This window comes from Xiphias gladius, chromosome 20 (genome assembly GCF_016859285.1).
Source record: "Xiphias gladius isolate SHS-SW01 ecotype Sanya breed wild chromosome 20, ASM1685928v1, whole genome shotgun sequence".
Taxonomy (NCBI): domain Eukaryota; kingdom Metazoa; phylum Chordata; class Actinopteri; order Istiophoriformes; family Xiphiidae; genus Xiphias; species Xiphias gladius.
In genome coordinates this window covers 20670877-20694451 of record NC_053419.1, presented here as the reverse complement: position 1 = coordinate 20694451, position 23575 = coordinate 20670877, and the positions used below count along the sequence as shown (strand labels likewise).

The 23575-nt window shown below is 42.0% G+C and overlaps 1 protein-coding gene across 7 annotated transcripts in view; it reads right to left on the bottom strand.

Moving 5' to 3' along the window:
* The window catches only part of unc5da (unc-5 netrin receptor Da), a 150426-nt gene that overhangs the window by 47606 nt on the left and 79245 nt on the right, over positions 1 to 23575 (bottom strand). For 5 of the 7 annotated variants that reach the window (XM_040157592.1, XM_040157594.1, XM_040157593.1 and 2 more), the window contains exons 2-3: positions 22471 to 22584; positions 14225 to 14431 (exon numbers count right to left, since the gene is read on the bottom strand). In XM_040157592.1, coding sequence (XP_040013526.1) covers positions 14225 to 14431; positions 22471 to 22584 — 321 coding nt within the window. The remainder of the gene's footprint in view (positions 1 to 14224; positions 14432 to 22470; positions 22585 to 23575) is intronic. The other 2 variants (XM_040157595.1, XM_040157597.1) reach the window with 1 other exon arrangement.

Below are 23575 nucleotides of genomic sequence, written 5' to 3'. Positions count from 1 at the left end.
GAGGAGGAGGAGGAGGAGGTTGGGGTGGATGGATCACACGAGACCATGTATCCTCCAGCCGTGAGCTGGCTACTTATCTGAACCCAAACCACATTTTTTTCTTAAAGCTAACCCAGTAGTTTCTGTGCCTAACCCCAACCAAACTGCGACCACTCCACAACTTTAACTGTGTGTTTATCGTTGTTACCACGACGACGAAGGTCCGGCACACCTGCCGGTGGTACCCTCCTCTGAAAGAGGGTCTAGCGGCCTATACGGTCCTTTAGGTTGGACAACTTGTTGGGATTGCGACAACCGCCTAAAACACTACGGAGACGAGCGAACAGGTTTAGGCACCATGTCCCTTAATTCACGTGTGATGCTTCCCATGTCAGCCCATTACATATAAGGCAAAAGTGAAATGGAAAAGAATTTCAGTACGCTTGAATGTCTGTACACATACGCATTCAAACACGAATGCATGAAATACTGGTGATAAATACACTCCCACAGGGAGGGGTGGGTATTACTGGTTTGAGTGAGGGCCGTGGTGTTTCTGTTGAAGGGAAGATAAACAAAGGAGAGAAATCAGAAAGACACTCTGACACCCAGGTTCCCCCACATTAGGCAGAGATCAAAGAGCTTAGTCCCTTTTCCAAGTAACCCGATTTGACACTCAGTGACACGGTGTAAGAGAAATTATCCAATAACTACTTAGTCATGACAATGACATGCGCCCACCTCTCTGCATTCAGGAATACAAAACTCCATTCAGCTCCTTCCACAGGCATGTCCCAAGCCACCTGTTTACTTCCTTTGTGCCTCTCTTTCTGTTGTGCTCACTCTGCTCTCCCTTCAGGCTCATGCCAAAACGCCACAAAGCCTTGACAACAGACCTCAAGGTGGAGCAGCTTCCACTTGCCCCTTCAGTCATGTCCTTTAATATGTCTCTAATGTAGCCTGTGTAGCAGAGTCAGGAAGAGATATACCACTGCTGATGCTCACTTATCATCCCACGTCGTTCCCTTTCTGTCTCTCTTTCTCTGTGTCACTTTTGGTCTGTCTGGCAAGGGGCCTGTGGTGTGATTTCTCCCGGCTTTGGCCCATTGTTTCGCCTTGGCTGGTTCTACGAAAAGGCCCTAAGGGAGCCAGGCAGTGCCAGCTACGAATGGCTCCTGATCCGGGCCGCTCAGCAGAACCCGACTGGTCGGGATCAGCTCAACCAGGTCCAGGATGTCCCTGTCGTGCTCAACATCAGGGTAACGGCAGATTTTCGGAATTCGGTTTGTGTGAGGGATCCTTGTGAGGCAGCTGTGTAAATAGCGGGCGACGCGGAGTGGGCCGCGGGTTGAGGTGGATGGATACAGCTTTAGGAGAGCGTCTGTCTGATGTGAACCAAGCTTTGGGGAAATGTTGTGTGATGTGACATTGCGGCATGCAGCTCAGCGTGTGGGGGCTGTGAGGGCTGGCTGAGGGCCAGACGGAGATGAACCCTGCTAGACAAGCGGAACATGCTCCCAGCAACATCTTCAGTCTGGTCCCAGCTGTGTGTGTCATACTTAATCCTGGAACCAAAGGGACGCATTACTCCATGCATAAAAAAAAAAAAAAAAAAAAAACTCAGCCATTAAAATACTGCAAGTCCTTATTTGTGTCATTCCCCCAGTCGCCTTGTTTATGTTTATCCAAAAAATGTGTGTCTGCTTATTACGAGCCGGTTTTGCATACACAAGTAGTTTTCACTCTGTGGGCCACTTCGCTTGTTTCACTTCCATTTCTTCAACTAATAGTTTGTGACTGAGAGACTCCGAGGCATCTCGCTTTCCCCTCACCAGTCCCCACCTTTCTTTCTCTGTCCCGAGTTCATGCCTGGCTGATGGTATCATCTAGGCTCATATTACACAACACTGGAGTCGGCCTATGACAGAGCATCAACAGGACTAGACATCCATTCTTCCTCTATCCAGCCTGCATTCATACGCTTTCCATCACTATCTCTTCACTATCTCTTCATCTCTGAATCTGCAAGGGCTGCTATCCTCTCCTTCTCGAGACAACCAGCGTATCCATTTACAGCCTCTCTTCCACTCTCCCATCGCCCTCTCCATTTCCAGTGTCCTCTTTCACCCTTATCCCCTCTTTCTCTTATCTCTCCATCAGGGTATTATCCTTTCAGCTGAAGTCTATAGGCACAGAATATTCCCTCTGTTCCACCTTCCTCTCCTCTGTTCTTCCACTCTGTCCTTCAATAATCTCCTGAGTTCTATCACTCATTTTTATCTCTTACAGAATTTCAACTGAGACAAAAATAGTCGTCTTCTGTGATAGGTCAGAGCACACAGTATGCTGGAATGGAGTCTGTGTTTTGTTTACAACAACCACCCTTTTATTATTTTGTCTTTGGATTTTAAGGAAATGCTAAACCTCTGATTTAGTGCCTGTAAAGACTTGATACAGCTCCCTAAATTTATTCTAAGGAGTTTATCAGTGCGAGCCATTTTCCTGAAGGGAGGTTGAAATCTGGGTAGCAATGATTACATGGAATATCCAGCTGAGCCTTGTCTGCCTGTGGTTTATCAAAAGGCTTAGCAATTGCAAAGGGATAAGGAAATAAATGCTGTCGCACTGAATTTGAAGATACACTGTACTATCCGGCAATAATCATGATGCCAGAAAAGCTGAACAATGTACCTTTTTCTTTGCAAAATACAAACTTTGGATTGAAAGATTATCTTCATGTAACATCTGCCTCAGCAACCTTCCCTGACACCAACCTCCCCGTCTCACTCCGTCTCCCTAACTTGTTGTCACTTCCCCAGCGGCTCTCTCCCTCATTCGCCGGTGTCTGTGATTGTTTGAGTGGAAGTAGGTGTGCTGGAGCCAGAGCAGAGCCACACCAGCTGCACATCATCACCGTAATCAAGCCCTCCACAGATACCCAGCTCTGCCACTCCCGCCCTGCCAGATGGTAGCCTCTGCTTCAGTCAGTCTACACTTTGAGCCTTTTTGCAAGTTGCTATTCTGTTTCAGCCCGTTACCTGTATGCTGACCCTCGTCTCTTCTGCCCCGCGGTTCCCTCTGCTCTGCCTCCAGCTCCTGGCTCCCTCCACCGTCCTCGTGTTTTTTTTTTCCTCCATGATCTGCAGCTCAAGCCTCCAATGTCTTGTCAGCCATCTCCCATCTCCCCTGCTCCGCTGGCCTCCACCCTCATCCACAGCATCATCTTCATCATTACCATCTCTGATAAAATATCTACCCTTGTCTGCACCTGTGTTCACTAGTTCAGAAGCCCCACTTAACACTTCATACAGAATTTGAAAAAGGAACATAAGAAATATTCAGAATCATGGTTTCGCAAGTCTCATTCTTTCTTTCTCTCCCATGGTGCATTTCACTTTCAGTCTCGGGATACAGTTGCAGGCACTGTCTTACATTAAGCTGGACAACTCGTCACAGCCATGGGAATTGCCCAACAATACTTAAGTAGGGACTTGAATATGTTCTGACAGACAGCTTCTCCGTTTGTGTTTATATGGGGCGGCCATTACTGTCAGCCCTGATCAGGCTCTTGTTTCGCAGTTCAGGTTAGGCCAGTTCCCTTCAGTGCTACAGCGAGGCCACACATACTTTAATGACAGATTTTGATGCTTGTAAAGCCACAAACTCTGTTTGCTCAACATCACAACATCCACTTGGGGTGGGGAAAAACTCTCTCACATACACTTGAAAACAGGTTCACACTTTTTCCTCACACACTTGTGTATGGAGCCCCCCTGGGGTCAACTGAGGGGGAAAAAAGAAAAGCAATTTGTAAATCTTTACTCTTGGTTTACAAAGTTTATAAACTGTGCTCTTGGATGTGTAATTTCTTTTTCTTAGTGGACTCCAGGGGGGCTGCGTACTTGTGCATTCCCACAGGAAAACGAGCAACCAACACAAGTAGTGCTCAGAATTGCTTCTAAAATGTGCGGGAAAATAGCTTAATATACCCAAACTGATAACATACAATATCAATTCAATTCTGTTTACTTACTTAAATTCCCACTCTGACTGAACAGATGTGGACTGCAGCCACACGCCTCCAACCCGTCGACTTTCACATGCCGCTTCCCCTTGCTCTCCCTTTCAGTCTCTGCTACCGTTTTCAAAGATAAACGGTGACAAGCAGCTGATCTAGCTGACGGCAGTCTACACCCTAACGATGGAAAACTTTGTCGTTCACAACTTCAGTTTTAGCAAAGGTCATTACTTGTAAAATGCATGTGAAAATGTACCTAAATAAAATCAATTCAGGTGTTCACAAGCATCACTGACGTCAGTCCATCAAAACTGCTTGAGCCATATATTGATCCCGGACCCTCAATGAGCCTGCAGTAATTAGCCAGGAGAAATGGGGCCAGTTTAAAAAAAAACAACAACAAAAAAACCCAACAAAAAACAGAAAGTTGGTTTTGATATAATACCCAGTAGTTCCAGGGCCAGAATCACCAATATTGATACCAACACAGATATTTCTTAGTCTTAAAAGTGGTTAATGCACTAATATTTAGGGGGGAGCCATGTGCCATGCCTGATGAGGTGACTTCTGAATACATTTTTATGATCAACAAATGATTTACCCAACATTAAGAATTGTACTGTTTCTGTTAATTAATTAATCACATAAAGGTTAAAAAACAGAACAGTTTTTCATCATGTAGTAAAAACCATGTTTTACCAAATTTGGTGATTTTAAATTTTTATGATAAACTGAAGGATTGTGTTGTGAAGTGTTCCTTCACAAATTGAGCAGTTCTACTGATCCTACTGATAGCTGTATTACTACTAGTAGTACTGGTGGTATTGATACTTTAGCTATCAATCTGCCCAAACCCTAACATCTCTTGCCTTATCATTAATGTAACAGTTTAGTTTTTGATGTTTTTTTGACATTTTTAGACTAAGAACCTGCTTTGACAACCACGAAAGACCAAAATAAAAACAGAGAAGCGCTGTAATGCTGAAAGTTTTTTCTTCTTTTTTGGACTTGTCTTTGTCTTCAGAGTGGTTGACTTGGAATTGGCCTCTACAGTTTTCCATTTTTGTCTTGACTGAGTGCAGCTGCGGAGGATGTCGAGCCAAAGTCAGTTATGGGAAAGTACAATGCTCTACTGTTTTTTTATCCTACAGAGGTAGCCATTTTTTAAAATTAGAGAACATATTTGGTAAAGCGTCCTTTTATTTCTAGCCCACCAACCGTCTGTTTTCCATGGCAGCGCAAAGACAACCGCAAGCAGCACTTTGACATGTTTGTGTTGTTCTGTTGGCATTTTCATACCCAATGCAGCGTTTGTTTGGGACAAAGGTGGCACAAACAGCACGCAGTTTAATTCAAAAGACGCAGCACAAAGCAAAGTGTTGGTATTTTGGTGAAAACTGATTGGATAACTCTGTTTGTTTCGGTGCAACCTCACTCACCTGATAATTTGGGGATTCTGTGATGAGTGCATACTAAATCCTTGGGAGGAAATATGCAACAATTCCAGGAATTAATAGGTGATATGAGTATCTGTCATCCACAGGTGCGTTATACGGAAAATATGAAAGCCTTCTCCTTCAGTTACTTTAATCAAACCCCTATAATCATTTGAAGGCAGCAGGACAGACACTGTATGTGTGATAAATCCGCAGCCTCCATTTTTAAAAGCAGCGCACTGGGTAGAGCCAATACACACAGTGATTCACTGTGTTTACACAGATTAAATCATGTTCAAACAGCAGCAGGTAGCTGCAGAGTAACAGACTTATGGCCCCATCAGACTGCTCAGTTAGATCTCTGTCATTCTGCCAGTTTGTGTGACATGCTGTGGATGCACTGGACACAAACAGTTCACACTGAGGCAATTCAAAGTTCACTCAGTTCTCTCTACTTGCTCCCTCTCTGTCTCTCTTCTTTTACATTTTTCTCACCCATTAGCACTGAATTACCAATGGGCAATAACCCCTCTGCGTCATGCCCTCCTTTTTTGTCTGGCAAAAGTGGCATCTCATTTTTAATTCTTGAAATGTATTTTTAGCTGTGATCTGACGTAATACAGCAGAATTATAAATGTAGTTTTTCATTGATCCAAGCATATCATATATAAATGACTTGAACAAACTGTTATTGTTTCTATTATTTATTTCTATTGGTATTGTACAAATTATTGAACTATTGAAGCCTACAATAGCAGGCACAGGTTAAGTACAGTATATCACCGAAAGATATCACCGGGCGATATTAGAGGAAACATGACATACCTCTAAGCCCTCCACTTTCAGGAGCTCCACAATTCGTCTTTAAATGCTGCACCATCTGCATTGGCTGCAGGTTTGTCGTGCCTTGTTTTATTCACGTCAACAAACTCTGCATCCTTCAATCAACATTATTTTCCTACTTGGAGAAACTCTCCCCTCTCCTTTTAGCGAGCTATTTTCAAAATGCCACTCTGATTGCCACTGATGTTCAAAAGGTATCAGAGACCAGTAACGAGACTTGGTGAGAAGTTCAATCTTTAGCCCTCTGTCTCATAGCCAGAAAATGAGTTAAATACTTTACTCCTTACGTCAGTGTTTCTTGATCTTTTATCCCATCAAAAACTTCTGTCACGCCACAACACACTCAACTGGGCTCCTCATGAGTCTTCGCTTTATTATGATTGCTGCATAATCTGTGCATTTAAGTGAAAGTTCACTGGAGGCCGCTTTCTTTTGGAAACCTTCAGGAAAGGATACTGGCACCGTGCATACTCACTTGGACTACGGCTAGGTCAAAAGTGCCACGACGTGTGGGTGGACCTGAAGTATGGGATCTATATGTGAAAAAAAAAAACAGGGTGTTTTTGTCCTTGTTTGGACTGCTTTTACGATGCCTTTACATTGTTGATGCACAATGCTGTTACCTTTCTGTGTATGTACATTTCTTATTGTTTATTTGTGGTTTGCTCTATATTTTAATGCTTCTTCATATTACTTAAAAAAAAAAAAAAAAGCTGAGTGGAAAAAAAGGGAATGTTCGACATGTTGGGAAATACGCTTATTCGCTCTCTTACTGAGAGTTAGAAAATGGATACCAGTCATGTCTGTCCGCTAAATATGAAGTTCCCGCCAGCAGCTGGATAACTTAGATTAGCAAAAAGACTGGAACCAGCTAGCCTGGCCCTGTCCAGTGGTAACAAAATCATTAACAAATAGAGTCTCCTTTGTTAAAACAACAAATTGCCGTTTCACAGGTGGGTAGGTGCAGGACTGTTTCTTGCCTGGGACCAGTAACTTCCTTGAGTCTCCACTGGTTGCCGGGGAACTGGTCCTGACCAAGAGATAATCCATATCTGTGCTCGGCTAAACTGACTGGCCCAGCAGACATGGGAGTGGTATCAATCTTCTCATCTGACTTTTGGCACAAACAAGCTTAGAAGCATATTTCCCATAATGTCAAATTTTGTCGAAAACATTCTGGTTCGTAAGTGCTCGCAACTGATTCATGCATTTCACTGTCTTCAGTGGACTTCACTCACCACACATCACCCTTCCGCTGTTAACATGTACTGTATGTTAATTCTGTAAATTGTCAATAATGCAGGCAGTCCTCACAATTTAACCTGCACAATAAAGGAAACATCTTCCAAACCACTCTACTCAAATATAAGAAAGAAAAACAACAACCGACAAAAGTCAAAGCATTGTATATTCTCAAAGTGAGAGAAACAGTTTTGATTTCCAACATTTGGTCTCCTCTTTTTTTCCTCATGAAACAATTTTTGATTGATAGATTCAATATATTTCAGGTTGGCAGCACACCATTGCTCAGTTAATGGTTTGAATAGCACAACAATGTTAATATTAATGATAACTGCATAATGATAATAAATGGGCATTCATTAGAGATTCTGCAACCTACACTATATCCCACAGTGATACACGACAATGGTTTCTGGTTTATATCTTCAGTGTTTATCTCTTTGTACTCTTTGCCTGTATACAATGTGTGAATTGAACATATGACTTTGAAATAGTCATACACAGGTACCTGAAGAAAAACTAAGAATGACTCTCTTCTCTCTGGTCAGAAAGTTTTTTGTTTTTTTTTAACTACTAGCCTTCAATGCTGAAAACAGTATGAAATACATAAACCGCACGTCGAGAAGAGACAATTCTTTTCAACCTCTGGCTCTTCTGTATTTGTTGCTGTCTCAGTGAAGTGGTGAGAGTTAAGTTACATGATCTTGCAGCTGTCGAGTGCAAAAGGTTGCCTTTGTGGCACAACAAAATGTTTTTAAAGTATCTGTCCTACACATAATAAGGATTTAAATTCATATGCGTAAGACATTTTGTGCATTTACTGACATTGCACTTACAGTGTTTCCTTTAGTTCTAGACACAGTCTGTCATACTGTACATTTCTTCTGTTGGGAAACATTGTAAGAAATTGCATGTTTGGAAACTAAGTCATTTTTGGAAAGAATTCATCTTATTTCAGTGTTAAATTTTAAAGGAGTCAAGACAAATGCAGCTCACATTTGCTCATTTTCATGGAAAGTTTAGCTCATTGTCATGGAAAGTTAGGCTGCCAGGATTAGCTCACAGAGCACAGGAGTTGCAGGTATGAAATATTTAGCCATTACATGGTGTTAAATTATCTTTACTCTGCTACACATCTAACAGACTGAGAAGTACAACACAAATCATCCAGTTGGAATAGACCGACCGTATATTGTGCCAGCTTTTCTCACGCTTATGGCAACAGCAGTTGAATCTCTTCACAGAAGCTGTAACGGATATTTTCCTCATTTGCTTTCTACATTTCTTTTCCTTGTCTGCCACTCTGTCTCCCGGAAGGCACATCGAAACATAGACTGAATCTGAGAAAAACAGGACCACACAAAGCTAAAATGTATCTCCGTAGCTGAGTTAGCTGCCCCTGGACAGACACGGTCTCTGTCCTCTGCCTCAAACCCCCTGGTCAAACAATATTAGGGGCATGTGTTGTTGAGCCTGTCTGCATTTAATTCACATCTTATTCCTTTAATAGCTACAGCCCCCTGCTCGCTGCTGAACCCAGGGGCCATTCTACCACCTGAGTCAGACTATAATAGCTTGCACTGAGGTACAGCTGTTCAACTGCCTCCTACAGATGATCTGGATAGACAGCCAGAAGTGTCTCAGCTGAGGCGAGATGTTCATTTTCTCAACATGTAGCACGTCGGCCCGACTCTGCCTGTGCAGTGGCACGGACACAGTTAGTGACAGATACAGTTTCGAAACACTCAATAAATCCCTGGCCAGGTTCTGATATATCCTCTGTATCCCGCACCTGTGAATACTAAAACATGACCAAGCAGCAAAGCCACACATCAACATGCAGGGCACCCTTTTCAGGGCTTCCAACCAGAGCACACATATTATAATGCAAGCGGATGCATTCGAGCTCAGATATTTTAGTTTGTGTGCAAGGGCTAAGAGAAAAGACAAAACGAATATATTGGCGACGAAGAGAGAGAGAGAGGGGGGTAGAAGAAAATAGGAGAGCGAGAAAAACACATTATCATGTGACATCTGTGCCAAGAGCCACGCATATTTTAAGGAGAAGTTGACAGTTTGTGTGTACAAACAAGACTAAGAGTCTACAGTTAAGGTAATGGCTCTGTATAGCTGTTTTAGACACATGGTACTCCAAGCTAAATGCTAAAGTTAGCATGCTAACAGTTTTACAAATGACTCTACTGACATGCCAAGGATTAGCAGGTAATGTTTACCATGTTCACCATGATAATTTAGCAAGATAGGATGCTAACTTTTTCCAAGTAGTGCAGCAAGTACAGCTGACGCTGATGGAAGTGTCATTAGCTTTGCAGGTATTTGGTAATAAACCAAAGTATTGGACAAATTAAAATTTTGACCTGATGATGGCCTTAGATGAAAATTCAGAGGATCACCAAAGGCATTGCAAGTCATCTGGAGGAAAACAAGAATGTCTGGACCAAATTTCATGGTAATCAATCCAATTGTTATTAGAAATTTAAATCAAAACCAAAAATGTCAGCCTCATTGTGGTGCTAGAGAAGAGGGCAGGGGATCACCAAAGTCATAAGAATTCACTGTCTACAAACAATGAATATGTCAACTAAATTTGAACCAATTCCATCAATAGATGTGGCCATATTGGATAAGTGTAAAGTCTGACCAGCTGGTGGCACTAGATAAAAAGTCAGGGAGTCATCAAAATCATTAAGGTTTTAAACCTCTGCAGACCATGAATGTCTGGACAAAATTTCACAGAAACACTTCCTATAATTATTGAGAAATCAACAGGCTGGACCCTACTGATGGACAGACCGGCCCGGCCAACTGACTGATACCGCCATCCCATGCTGCTCATGTGGCTAAAAAAATAAAAAAATTAAAAAATCTAGACAGGAAGCCGGCAACTGTATATAAATGTGTGAATAATGATGAGGTACATGTAAATACGTATTGGAGTAACCTCTGAAAGCAAAAGCTTTCAACATGCTCATTTAATGTTAGATTGAAAGGAGGGACGTGGAATCTCGCATTTGGGGATAAAAATTACGCCATGCTTGAAAGGACATCTCCACTGTGTGCCCATGATGTGTCTAGCAATGATGGTTTCAATATTTGAAGTTATTTACCACTTTCAGAGGAAAGCTGTTGCAGTCACATCTGAGTGTGGGCTGTAAAAGATGGCCAGGTCTACTGTTCTCAAAAACCAACTGATACTGGCATTAATTTGGGGACATTTTATTCTCTGCTTATTTTTACTTTTGAGGTATCATCCAATAAAATAGCTGTAACCGATTCTAGATATTTTATGTCATGCCAGAGGGCCTCCGCTTCATGCTTATTTTGTAGTTTATCTTCTTGTATGCCCAAGCACTAAACTGCTCCATTCATTTTGAGTTTGCTCCCTCCTGTGTCTGATTATAAGGCTTTATTCACACTGATGATGATCAGGGACAAGATAAAATATCCTCTGAATGAATACTGAACGCTAATGAGAAGTTTTGACAATAGAGCAACTATTGTTCTGTGATAGTACAAAAGCAGACGACACGAATGAAAGATTTGCCGGTACACTTTATCCTAAGCCCCCCTATTTAGCATTCATAAGGAGTATATAAAGTGTTTATTATAATGTATTGGTTAATAACTACAACTCCTCCTGAGGACACCCAGGTGGAAGCTGCTGTATGAACAGATAATGAATGACAACACATGGTCGTAATAATATAAAATATGTTTCACAGGAGAAGTTATAATTGTTGATAATTATGCTACATTGATAAACACTCAAAGATGTATCTGCTTACAACTACATTATACTGTATATTATAAACCAAAAATACATTTTTGTATACTGCTTATAAATGCTAAATGAAGGGACTCAAAGTAAAGTGTTACCAATTTGCCTGTACACTATGGACTAAAGATCCCATACCACTTTCATGACATTGCTCCATTAGTTTTTGTTAAGTGAGAATCAGTTGAAGTGAGCAACACATAACCGCTAATATATTTGACTAATATTACTAACAAGTCCTTGTAGCGAAACGGGAGGAAAGCTTGCAGTCAGTACAAACCAAAACAAGCTATATCAGGATTTTGCTGACCTGACACCCCTATCAGCAGGATGAAAACACAGCAAACTAATAGGCTAAGGTATTGCAGGACATTGTGGTCATTCTAAACGTGCTATGGCCAAGACATGGTTAAGATGAAACCTGTAATAAGTGATGTTTTGGCCACTTGGGGTCAATGGAAACAAGCTCTGCACACGACACCTTTTAAATTGATACAGCAAACAGTTGCCTACTGACCGTTCCAGCAGATACAAAGCAGCATTAGCTTTCATTCGGTGTTGTGTTTCTGGCCTCCTGGTGAATGTAAATCCAATATTCACTCGCTTTTAGCTCTCTTTTAAAGGTCTCTGCTTATTCCTGAGAGAAATATCTAGCTCTTTAGCTGCTAAAGGCTCCACTTTGTCCACCAGCTAATTGCTAACTTGTTTTGTCTGTCTGGCGTTCAGTGCTAGGCAGCAGCATACGGTGGCCTTTTAGGGCTTTTTTTTTTTGGCTGAGAACAGTTGCTTACTAACAGAAAATAACACTACGAGACCAGAGACAGTGAACCGAAACAGTAAAGTTGTGGGCGGGAAAACTACAACAATAAGCTGAAAGACGCTCTAAACCTCCAAATAGCTGAGGGGAACTGCAGAGTCAGGTGCTATTTCTCTGTGGGTTTGGCACAATCAGTGACCATTTTCACATTAGACATAATCATACGATCCATTGCTATTAAAAAAATAATGATAATAACTGCTTTAAGCAACTAAGACTACTTTGTTAAGGTTAAGAAAAGATAGCAATCATGGTTAAAAGAAATGTTGCTAATAAATGGGCCAGTACATACAGTATATAACTATAAAAAAACAGATAAATTATATTACTGGCACGAGGATCAAGTCATGAGTTGATTCAGGCAGTCTCTCTGCAAGCAGCATGACTATTTTTTTCTGCCTTCATTAAATTTAAACTGTGCCTGTCTAACTGTACCACTGTCATCACAGCTTTGATGGCGGTATAGCAACAGTCCGAAGCATTCACAGACAGGAAACAGCCCTCAGAATAGCATACACAAAACTTACTGCCAACATCTACAACAACTCAAATACAAAATTGTTGAGGAACATTCTTGCACATACATTCTAGACTGGGAAAAATACTATTGGCTAATGCGACCTTTTTCGGTACTGACGTTTTCAGTTTACAAAATGCATCCATAAAATTTTACAATCTTTCATGATTTATTTCTCAATCTATTTTTGTGATGCTCAAACATTTTTAGCAAAGGTCAAGGTTACAACAGAGACTAATAAAATTGTACACCCTATCTTTTCCCATCTTCGAACAGGCCGTAGTTAGGAAGACACATCCTGATACAGTTCAGGCCCAGACAGATCTTGCTACTTTATGAGATAATAGCGCAGGTGGACTTTTAAGATCCTCTCCTTTTTGGCTTTTATTCTCTCTCCCTTGTCTGTCCCAGTAGAAACAGATGTGAATGGTGATAATGAGCCAGATGGGAGCAGAGCTATGAATCCAGGCTAGAGGCAGTAAAAATATAGAATCCATTGTTAACTTTGGAGGGGAGATATTGATTGGCGCTGTGTGTTGAGTGAAGTATCAACCACCGTAGCACTAATAGCAGCCAAGGCAGACTCATGAACATATTGCCGTCACCCTGACCTCTCCTCACCAATCAGATGATAGTAATCTGACGATCAGTGCAGACTTTGTTGGAGTCGTTACACTAGAGTGACTCTAATGACTGTCATTACAACAGCAAGGAGCAATAACAAACCATCAATGGCCTTGATAATGCCCCCAAAGAGTTTAAATACCTGGGACTCCCCCCCTTACAGTCAGAACTGAAGAAGCCTCTTGGACGACAGGTGAAATGTCAAGTACCTACAACCAAGTACAGGTGCTCTGTGTTCAACACTTCTTGGACAACCTCAAATATTCTGATGCTTTAAACCCGACTTTCCCCAAACTTTTTATAGTGTATACTTGAGAATCATGCATTTTAATCAAAGATCAAGTAGATTTTAGGGGAAAATACAAAATAGAATTCAGTTTTTGTATTATTCCTATTCAATTTGCTGTACAAACATAAGTGAATTATTAATTATCAATACTCCTTTGTGAGATGATGCAATAAAAACAGGGAGCTTCAGCAAAAAAACAAAACAAAAAAAAAAGGACAAATGTCTCTGGTTTGAATGGATTCATTTTGATGTTAAAACAACAACAACAACAGCATTTCTGCAAGTTGCATCAGTAAAAAACACTATTTGGAGTTCAAAGTCAAATACTGAAATTTAACAAGTTGGTGCCTTTCATGGTCTAACAGTTGTCATTTCAGTTTAGATCAAATGTGGCACACAGTATGCGCTCAAGAGGTGAGGCAAATATATTCGCAGGGTTGGACATAGCCGTCGGTGCCGTCATAAAGCCCAATTTGGAAAGATCATTCTCAAGACTTCACTTCTTGCTAATAGAGATATAAATGCTATCCTCATAACTTAATCTGACAGGAGAAAAGGCTTGATGGGGAAAGAATTTAGTTTAAGTTGCAGAGGGTATACGTTTGTATGTCATGTGAGTATATGGCATGTTTGTCTGTCTCTACATATCAGTGTTTGCTTCACCTGTCCCCAGGTCGGTGTGCTCCTGAGACATGTGCTGGCTCTGGTGGACCCATTCGCCGTTGCACTTGAAGAAGATTTGGAGAGCGGGCTGAGCTTGACACCGGAGCTTGATGGGGTTACTCTTGACGATGTAAGCGTCGACAGGCTCTTCCAGGAAGTGGGGCAGTGTCCCAGACTGGCCATGCTGCAGGGCTTCACCCCGGGCACCTGGGGAATAAAATGAGATTAAAGAGAGGCTCTGTAGGAAACAAATATAAATACTGAAAAAAAAAAAGAGAATAGAAAAATAGATATTTATGGTGGTATTTATTTCAACACAAAAAAGAATTAGCTGTCTCTCTGTCTTGCCCCAGCTTCCACTATGCCTCACCCCCCCCTGCAACCGGACCCAACTACTAGCCATTACTCCTTCCAGTGACGTATCCCTCAAACAAATCATTCTGGAGCACAATGTGAAAAATAACCACAACAGAACATTGCTTTATCCCCACAGTCCATTCTCCGCCACAGTATTACCATGCAAAAATGTAGAGCCTATTCTCCTGAGCATCACGGTGTTTAATATTTTACACAGGGATGTACACACTGCTACATGGTACTTTGCGGAAAGCTACGTTACACTTTATTCTATAAACCTGCAAAAATATTTGATTAAAAAACAATACCAGTTTTGTTTAGTTATTAATAATTAATTTTATTAATGTTTTTGTTTGCTACCATATTTTTCTCTCATTGTGTTATGAAGGGTGAGGTGTTTAGCTCCCCTGGGAAAAGGGAGGCACTGTGAAAAGTTGTCTCAACTGCACTGTTGCCTCAATATGTGCTGTTTTTTTCTCTGTATAGTAACACACATTTCTGCAGTAGAGATACAGTACAATACATTTTGACAACCAGTGTGTATTTGAGAGGTAAGACACTGCATGATAACCACTTCTTACAAATGTTATGTTCAATGAAACTGAACAAGATAAAGAAATCTGATTGTTGATCAGGTTTATTAACAGTATTACCATAAAGACGGCCTTGTTTTTGTTCACTAAAAACACATAATTCAGTTGAAGAATTCAGCTGAACAGGCGTTACTCCCTTCCTCGTCTGACCATCCGAGGTGTGTTCCAGTTCCGTTTTGCTACTTCTTAGTGTAATTACACTTTGACTAATCACCTAGTTTGCTCGAACCTGTTTCATGCAAGTGTGAGGGGTTTAGTGAGGCAAACTGTCCTGCACCCGCCCTTCCAGATCCAAACTCCCCACTGCACACTGCATGTTTCTGCACAGTGACGGGTGTACCTCTGAAAACCCCATCAGGATTAGAGAGCCCACTCTCTCTCTCGCTCTCCCTCTCTCTAGCTAATCTAATCCTCCTACCGTTCCTGCCGGATGTCTCCTGATTGAGGGAAATAGATAAAAGGGTCTGTGCGACTCTGGCTGTGAAAATCACAGCACTTGCTCAGTGTTCGTCTCCCCTCCATGCGACACATTCGCATTCTCTTCCTCATTCCTGGAACTGAGGCTGAACAAAGAGACATGCTTGTAATTTCAAAATGAGTAGCCCCCGGCAAGCTTTTCTTGTACAGAGTGCTCCAATTTGTTTTAGGCATGGAGCGCTGACATGGTGCGTTTGTGTTTGGATAGATGCAAAACCTAGACGTGAGTGCGCATCCACACAATGATAGATGGGAATATGAATACACAAACACAGAGCTGTCAAACAAAGCCACACCCCTCCTCATAATGAGTCATTTGTTAGGAGTTCAGGTATTACATTAATGCTTACCAACATGACAGTTTAATTTCATTGCAACTAATACCTCGAATATCAACATCATCAGCAGTAGGGTTTAGTAAAGCATTACAGGCTTTATTGTAGAGTTAGTCGTCCATTCACTTTTCATTCTTTGTTTAGCAGGTGGGATCGTATAGCAGCAGACAGATTAGGAAAGACACAGAAAAGGAAACTCTGGTGTGATTTAACCTTAGGCTTGTGGTGGGACATGCGACTCTCGGGGGAAACACAAGCACTTAAGTGTCTCTGGGAAAAGCATGACATTGTCTTTGCTCTTGGAATTGCTGAATGGACTAGATCACAAAGTGCAACACTGAGCAACGACTATAGGATGGCCCTCTGGCACCTTGTAGTAGGTGCACGAATGCCAACTTGCGCTGTTATTGTGTGCGATGTGGCTCAAACGGGCTAACACTCTCCACTCATTTACATCTTGTGGCCAGTGCAGGGCTCTTATTGGCTCATCTGCGTGTTCTCAGGACACGCCGAAGATCAAAATCTCTCCTCCATATGCTTCGCCGCTGTCACTCAGGAGGCCGCTGTGCCCTGTGCTTCACAGTTTTCACAGTGATCTACAACCAATGATTCATCCCGGCAATAACACATAAGGGGCACAGACACATCTAGCCCAGTCTGAAAGGAAAAAAAAAAGATATCACTGCCAACGGGCTGAGTGATGGCTCTATCTAACAACCCCCCCCTCTCTCCATCTCGCACACAAACAAACTTTTGTCCTGGAAATACAGACAATCTGCTGATACTGCGTCAGCTGTGATGCAACCTGTAAAGGAACACACAGATGTTTTAATACCTCCAAGTACAGCAAACACTCCATCAATTCACATGCAAATTTAAAAGCAATGGGTAAGTGCGGTCTCTTATGTCAGTTCAATGTATTCATAGCTTTTAGTGAAAATCTAAAAGAAATGACGAGGAAAGAGCACTTACCTGACTGGACCAATTTAGTGAAGCGTCTGGGTGGTGGCACCCAGGCTACTTTTCTCACAGAAAAATGACAGCTGCTCCAGCACACTCGCAGTGATTTGGAGAGACTGAAAGCAGCAGCCAGGCTGGTGTTTGCCAAATTCTCCTTCATATGCGGCTCACTGCAACCTCATATCCTGGCAGACAAACTGCTGTCCTGTTTCCATCTCAAACACCGGCTGATCCGACAACTGACTTCCTGACGCACAGATCACTGAGGATCAGGGACAGAGGTAGGTCCTCCAACTGCCTCTACAGAAAACACTGGGCCCCAACAGGTATGTGTTCTCTTCCTCCTGGTCTTTGTTCTGTATACAAGCAGCCACAAGAGTTTATACGCCAACCCCCATGTCATCAAATTTGTAAATGACATGCACCGTCTTTCCTACCTTACATCTCAGACTCAAGATCATGGCCAAGAGCGAGTTCATCCAGTGATGCAACAACTCATGCTTGAAGGAAAATATTACAAATATAAGGACATGCTGGTGGATCTCACAAGACAACAAGTTGTATAGTGTCACATACATTCAAAATTAGGGAAGAAATGTGCAACGGTTTTTTGGGTACCATCTTTGAAAGTGAGCTGAGTTTGCTGTCAAGAGTTAACATTAACAATTTAAGTCTCAACCGGAACATGGCCTGATTCCGCTCACCGGATATCAAAAACAAGAAGTGCCCTCACCGCATTGTAACCCCTGAACACCCAACACAATCCACAAACGACAAAAAGTCCAAAAAGCCAGTGTAATCCAAGATCACACGTCCCACCTCCTGTACGCAGAGTCTGAATGGCTCCCGTATGGTAAGCAGTCCCACTTTCTGGGATGCAGAATTGACTGCAGCGGGATCCTCTTTGTTCAAGTGGCCTTTGCCTTCTGAACCTGAACCTCCTGCCTCTGCTGCACTTTACAGGAGGTGGGGAGGTGGTTGTTATAACACACACAACACACAGTTTTGAAATTGATTTGAAAACACAACATCGAACCGATGGCTTTTTGACAATCCCAAAAAAACAATTAGTCCTAGGTTATTATGGGTCATTGTTTATGCAAGACTTGGTTCACAACTGCGGCTTCATGTCACTTGCCTAACAGGGTTGTCAGGTTTCAATATTATAATTGGTTTGCTGTAGTTTTAGGAAGATTTTAGGATTTATTTCCTAAATTTGATCACCTTTTGAAAATGGAGGCACCTTTTTGGTCACCATTTGAAATGTTGCTGTGTGCAGCAACCTACACTTTTTAAGCCATGTACAGAATTGAATTCATGGCACAAAGTGCTACACATCAATGCCGGTATCGCTTATATCGCTATATTACTATAATGCACTATAGCAGCTATGGCGCTACTAGATACCATATCTGCTGGTACAATAGTTGTACAACGTTGTACAATGTTCCTCCCTGCAGAGTGTGACCTACACTAAACCCTGGTTGTGGGCAGATTTGGGAAAACAGGTCTTATCAGTTGTATTGATACACTCAAAAAAAAAAAAAAAAACAGTTATAGTGGATATAAATTACCTTGCAAGCTCAGTAACTACAATACTACCACTCTCTATGCTCTGATGGTTTTTAATACAAGTTTACTCATTTGTGTTCCTTTTGTGCCAGCCATTTCCGTTGCTCTTTATGAATGGCATTCATTGAACCAGATTGAATTTAAATACCCATTGTCACAAAGGCAGATAAGTGACCTCTGATTTCAAACATCCAACAGGTGGGAGGTACCAAAAACTAATCTCCCACTAATACTGTATGCAAATTAACCAGCATGAACAGAAAAAAAAAAAAAAAAAGTGTTTGTATCTGTTTGTGTCAGCGTAAAAGAAAGGGAGCAAAACAGAGAGAGGAAGAGAATATATGGCTTTAATAAAAGTCCATATTGCCTTTATGTGGTATCCAATAATCAGTAGCTTGAAGCCTAAAACATTTTACAGTACATCTCATTTTCAGAATTATTCTTATATACGAGGAACTGGCCATCCTTCAATATCCAGAAGCGCTACAGTCACTGGCACCTTAATGCACCAGCTTACCGGGGCTTGAGCCCCGGGCCTCTCAAGATATGAGTTTAAAAATTTATTTATTTATTTTCCCATGAGGCCCCTGGTTAGTTGGAGGCCCAACCGTGACAGGCTTTTCATCATCATACAAAATGCTCCGCCGCACCTACGGTATACTGCAGGGAAGGTGCTAACCGTGCACATAACTTTACTGCTTGTGCAAAATGTAGTCTCTCACGACAGCAGACTAAACTACTAGAAACATTGCAGAAACAGAACAGCAACATCAATGACCAGGGGTGGAAGTCACATTAACTCGCGTTACTGCAACAAAGTCACTTTTTGTGTATTTTTACTTTTTGGAGTACTTGTAAAAATCAGTGGTTTCCCCCTACTTAAGTATTTTCTAACTCAAGTAATTTTACTTCACAACATTTAAAGTTCAAGTCAGAATAAAAACGAGTCACATGATGAAGTTATGATTGACCGTGTGAGAAGGCAACAAATGAAAAGAGCCAAATGAGCAGCTGCAGCAAAGAAGAAGCTGCTGATTTAATGCACCACCCGGCAACCACCGCAAGTGTCACAAATCAAACACACCTGCCATGTTGAGTGACCAAGAGGTGCATTCTGGGTCTGGCTAAACGCTTAATGCCAAAATACTGACGGTGAATCTTTCACCTGTGACTTCTACGTTCAGTTTTACCGTCAGTGAGGTGTGCAGCCCCTTTCCGCTGTTGCTGATAATCCCCGCTGTGACTGCGGAGCTCTTTCAGCTCAGTGTCTGAAAACCTGGAGGAGCGCAGTGAGACCTGAGAGGCTGAGTGGACTGGTTGCATTCTGCATTGAGAATGAACTCGCAGAGAGGTCGGTTTAGAGCAGATTGTGGAGGACTTTGCGGTGCACAAGACTCACAGTGTGATTGTTGTTACTCACTGTACGGAGGAGAGCATCAACAACTATTCCGTTGCCTACTACTGCGGTTTTTATACATCGCTGCCTTTTCTGCTGCTTTATTCTGCTGTTAATTCCATAAGAAGTGGAAGGCTATTTGAGTTATGTAGCTTAATATAGCTACATAGTCTATGGACACCTGTCGTTCTCACCTGGGATCGTCATATATGCATTGAAATACCAATGCCTCTTTACCCCCCCCCCTTAACACAAACCGTCAGAGTACATTATAAACTGGGGGGTCCTCAGCAATGTTAAGGTGCCTCTGGCTACAGTTTTAAAATATTACTCAGATATCTTGCATCTCTACTTCTATTTTACTGAGATGCTAAACAAAGGAAGCACGAGAAAGTTCTTCAACTGCTTTTGTTAAGCTGAAAGCAGCTGCTCAGCCATGAATTAACAAACAAATCTACTAATCAATTCTTTGTTTGTTAATTAAGAGTCAGTGACATAACCATTTGTTAAATACTTCACCATGCTCACATTTCAGTAACAGGTGTGAGAAATAAGATGCATGGTCAGTTGGTGAACGGGGACAAATTTTGTGGCTTTTACTTGCCGCTATGTATCTTTGACTTTGTGTAAACACGGACTTTCAGGCTAATGTGTCTGTGTAAATACATGAATAAATACAGATTGGCAATGGTCAAAGCTGTATTAATTATATATGCCCAGTGTGAGCTGTCTTCATAGGCAGTATTGACGCAGCTCCGTGCAGCAGATGGATGGTCGAGATTGAGGATCAGAGGTGAAGCTAGCAGTGGAGATGGGGGTGGAGGGAGGCTGGTGAAGCAGATGATAGGTGGGTGTTGAAGATAGTGAGAAACACTTGGGGAGCATCTGTTCAGATCATCCAAGTGCACGGCAGGAAGACAAAAAAATGTTCGGCACTTTCAGGAAATGCTTCTAAACCTGTGAGTCTAAAATGAAAAGCACTTCTTTTTGGCTCCTCAGCCAACTTTGGCCCAGCGGAGGATCACAACCTTGTGCGATGTACACCCCAAACACCCCACTTCCCCTGTGTCTGCAGGGATTTCTGAATGACAGGTATGTCACAGGGGAAAGGTAGACAGGCAAAGTCCGGATCTCCTGACTTGCCCGCACAACAGCGAACGGGGCGAGAAAGGCGGTAACACGTGAAAGACTTGACTGCGCCCGGTGTCTTGCAGAAACTGACCACGACTGAACCACATCAAAGCAAATCAGCCCACAAGTAGAGGTGTCCCTCTGACAAGCTGACAGGTAATGAACTGCTCAGCAACCATGTTTTATGCACAACAGCTGGAGGCACACGGCTTGTGCTCATAAATTTTGACTTCACTGTCTAGTTCAAGTGCGGCTAGGTTGCCATGATACTCCAGAATTTTGCTAAACTAAACTAAGGTAGGATTCATTTGTGTGGTAACCAGGAAATAGCCAGAGTTATATTATTAATCTTATTTAAAATCACATCTCTGTTTCCTTGCTGGTTCCTCTCCTCTCTATCCCCAGGCAAGTCTCACAGAGACTTCAGTTACACTGCAGAAATGCCCGGAGCTCTAAATCTACTCAGACTTGTAATTTTTTAGCAAATGGAGTCACACAAGCAAGACATTTCTGCTCTGCCTCTCCGAGTCTTAAAAACAGCGTGGCCTCAACAGAAAGAGATGCCAGAGCACTTTGTTCAAATATTGATGCAAACCTCTCATCCGTCATCTCACAGGACACAACAGACACGCAAGTACACACACACACACACACACACACACACACACACACACACACACACACACACGTGCGCGCAATCATAATGTGTGTGCCACAACTGAAGCACTCCCAGGCAAAGACGGTTCTCCTTACACACATGCCAGATGTTGTCCAATCAAAACATGAACAGAGAAATGTTGACTCTTTGCTCTGATGGACTACTTCACAGTCAGACGACTTGATTTCCCTGCTTTGATTCGGTGAATTTCTGCTCAAACAAAGCAGGAAAAACATCTGAAAGAGGACGATGGTTTCTCTTTAGCAGCTACGACCCCGCTTCACACTCAAAGTTACACTCACACATGGGAGCCATTAAGTGTGAGCAAACTCTTATCTGTTTGACAGCAGCCCCACTGAGAGATCGGGGGGGTCAGGAGCCCTGTCTACGGACACCTGGATGGTGGAATGAAGGGGAAAGCGCTAATCATACGTTTCCCCATCAAGATTTATCTGGCATCCCCATGAGGAGGGGCACAGGACGTGTTTGTGGGTGTATCTCATCAGGTTTGTGTTGTTTTAGCATTGGTGGAATGAAAATGACACCAGAGTCTATCAGAACACAAAGCACGGACAATAGAACTAAAGAGCTGATGTCTGATACTTTGCTCGCCTTTGGAAAGATTTCTTGGTTACTTTGTATTTTAGGTGTATTTACAGTGATTTTGTACAAAGTGGCTGCTTGCAAATGTAACACTTCTGATGGAATAGAGAAGATCTGAGTTGCTCAGCATGTCGATATGCTCATCTGGGTCACCCTGACATGACCTTTTTTGTCCTGGGTTTCGTCTCTCAGGCAACATTCAGGGCTATCTTCTTGGTGTAGGTTGCTGGGGCCGTACGCAGAGGATGCTGAGAGGACGACTACCGTACTTGCAGCTCCTGTACATTTACATTAATAAGAAAAGAAAAAAAAAGTCAGTGTTTCTATTCCTTAAAACTCAACATCAATCAAAAATAAAGGACAGCGCTCATTGTAAATGAGTGCCCAGGAGTGGTGTAGTGAAGATGTGATGTATAACAACATTAATCATATGTATTAAAGATTGGCCAGGTATAAATATTTCTGATGGGAAGCATTTCACAGCAGTTGCAGGAATTTTGTAGAAACCGTAGATTGATGTTTTTTGTCTTCTTACTTAATTTTAAATGAACATATGTAGAGTGTAAAATTACCACAGGAATATATTTTGTTGTGAAAACGAACCACCAATTTTTTTTTTTTTCAAGTCAAGTCAGATTTATTTATATAATGCCAAGTCATAGTTTTATAATCACAGTTTTCTCAGGGAACTTCTCATTTAGAGTAAGATAGAGTTTAATGAAGTCTCTGTGCGTGCGTGTGTGTGTGTGTGTGATTGAGTGAGTGTGTTTGAACATGCGCAAAAATCATCCCAACAAACACCTAGGTGGTATACAGGTATGTATCTTCATCGGTTTTCTGACAGCTTGCCAGCCTGGCTTTGGCAGACGGGAGATACTGCTCCCCTCGGCTCTCCCAGCAATCAAAGCCTAAACATGCTGAAGCAAAATTGGGTTACCTGGATGTCAAACTGACAAAAAACGTCTCCCATTTCTAGCCCATCAAACACTTCTCCTTAAGATTTTGCTCACACACACACACACACACACACACATTAATCTTAGGAGGGGAACAAACTCATCTAAATAAATGCCACAAACATTTGAGTATGCCTTACATACTCACTGTGTCAAAGAATTCACAAGAAGACTTCTCCTCCACCATAGAAATGAGGAGGGTAAACTAAAAATATGACAAATAAGCTTTAGACTCATGTATGTCAGTGCAGAGAGCAGGGATAATCCTAGAAAATCCACTCAAACTTGTGACTCTGCTTTTCAGTGACCGTGG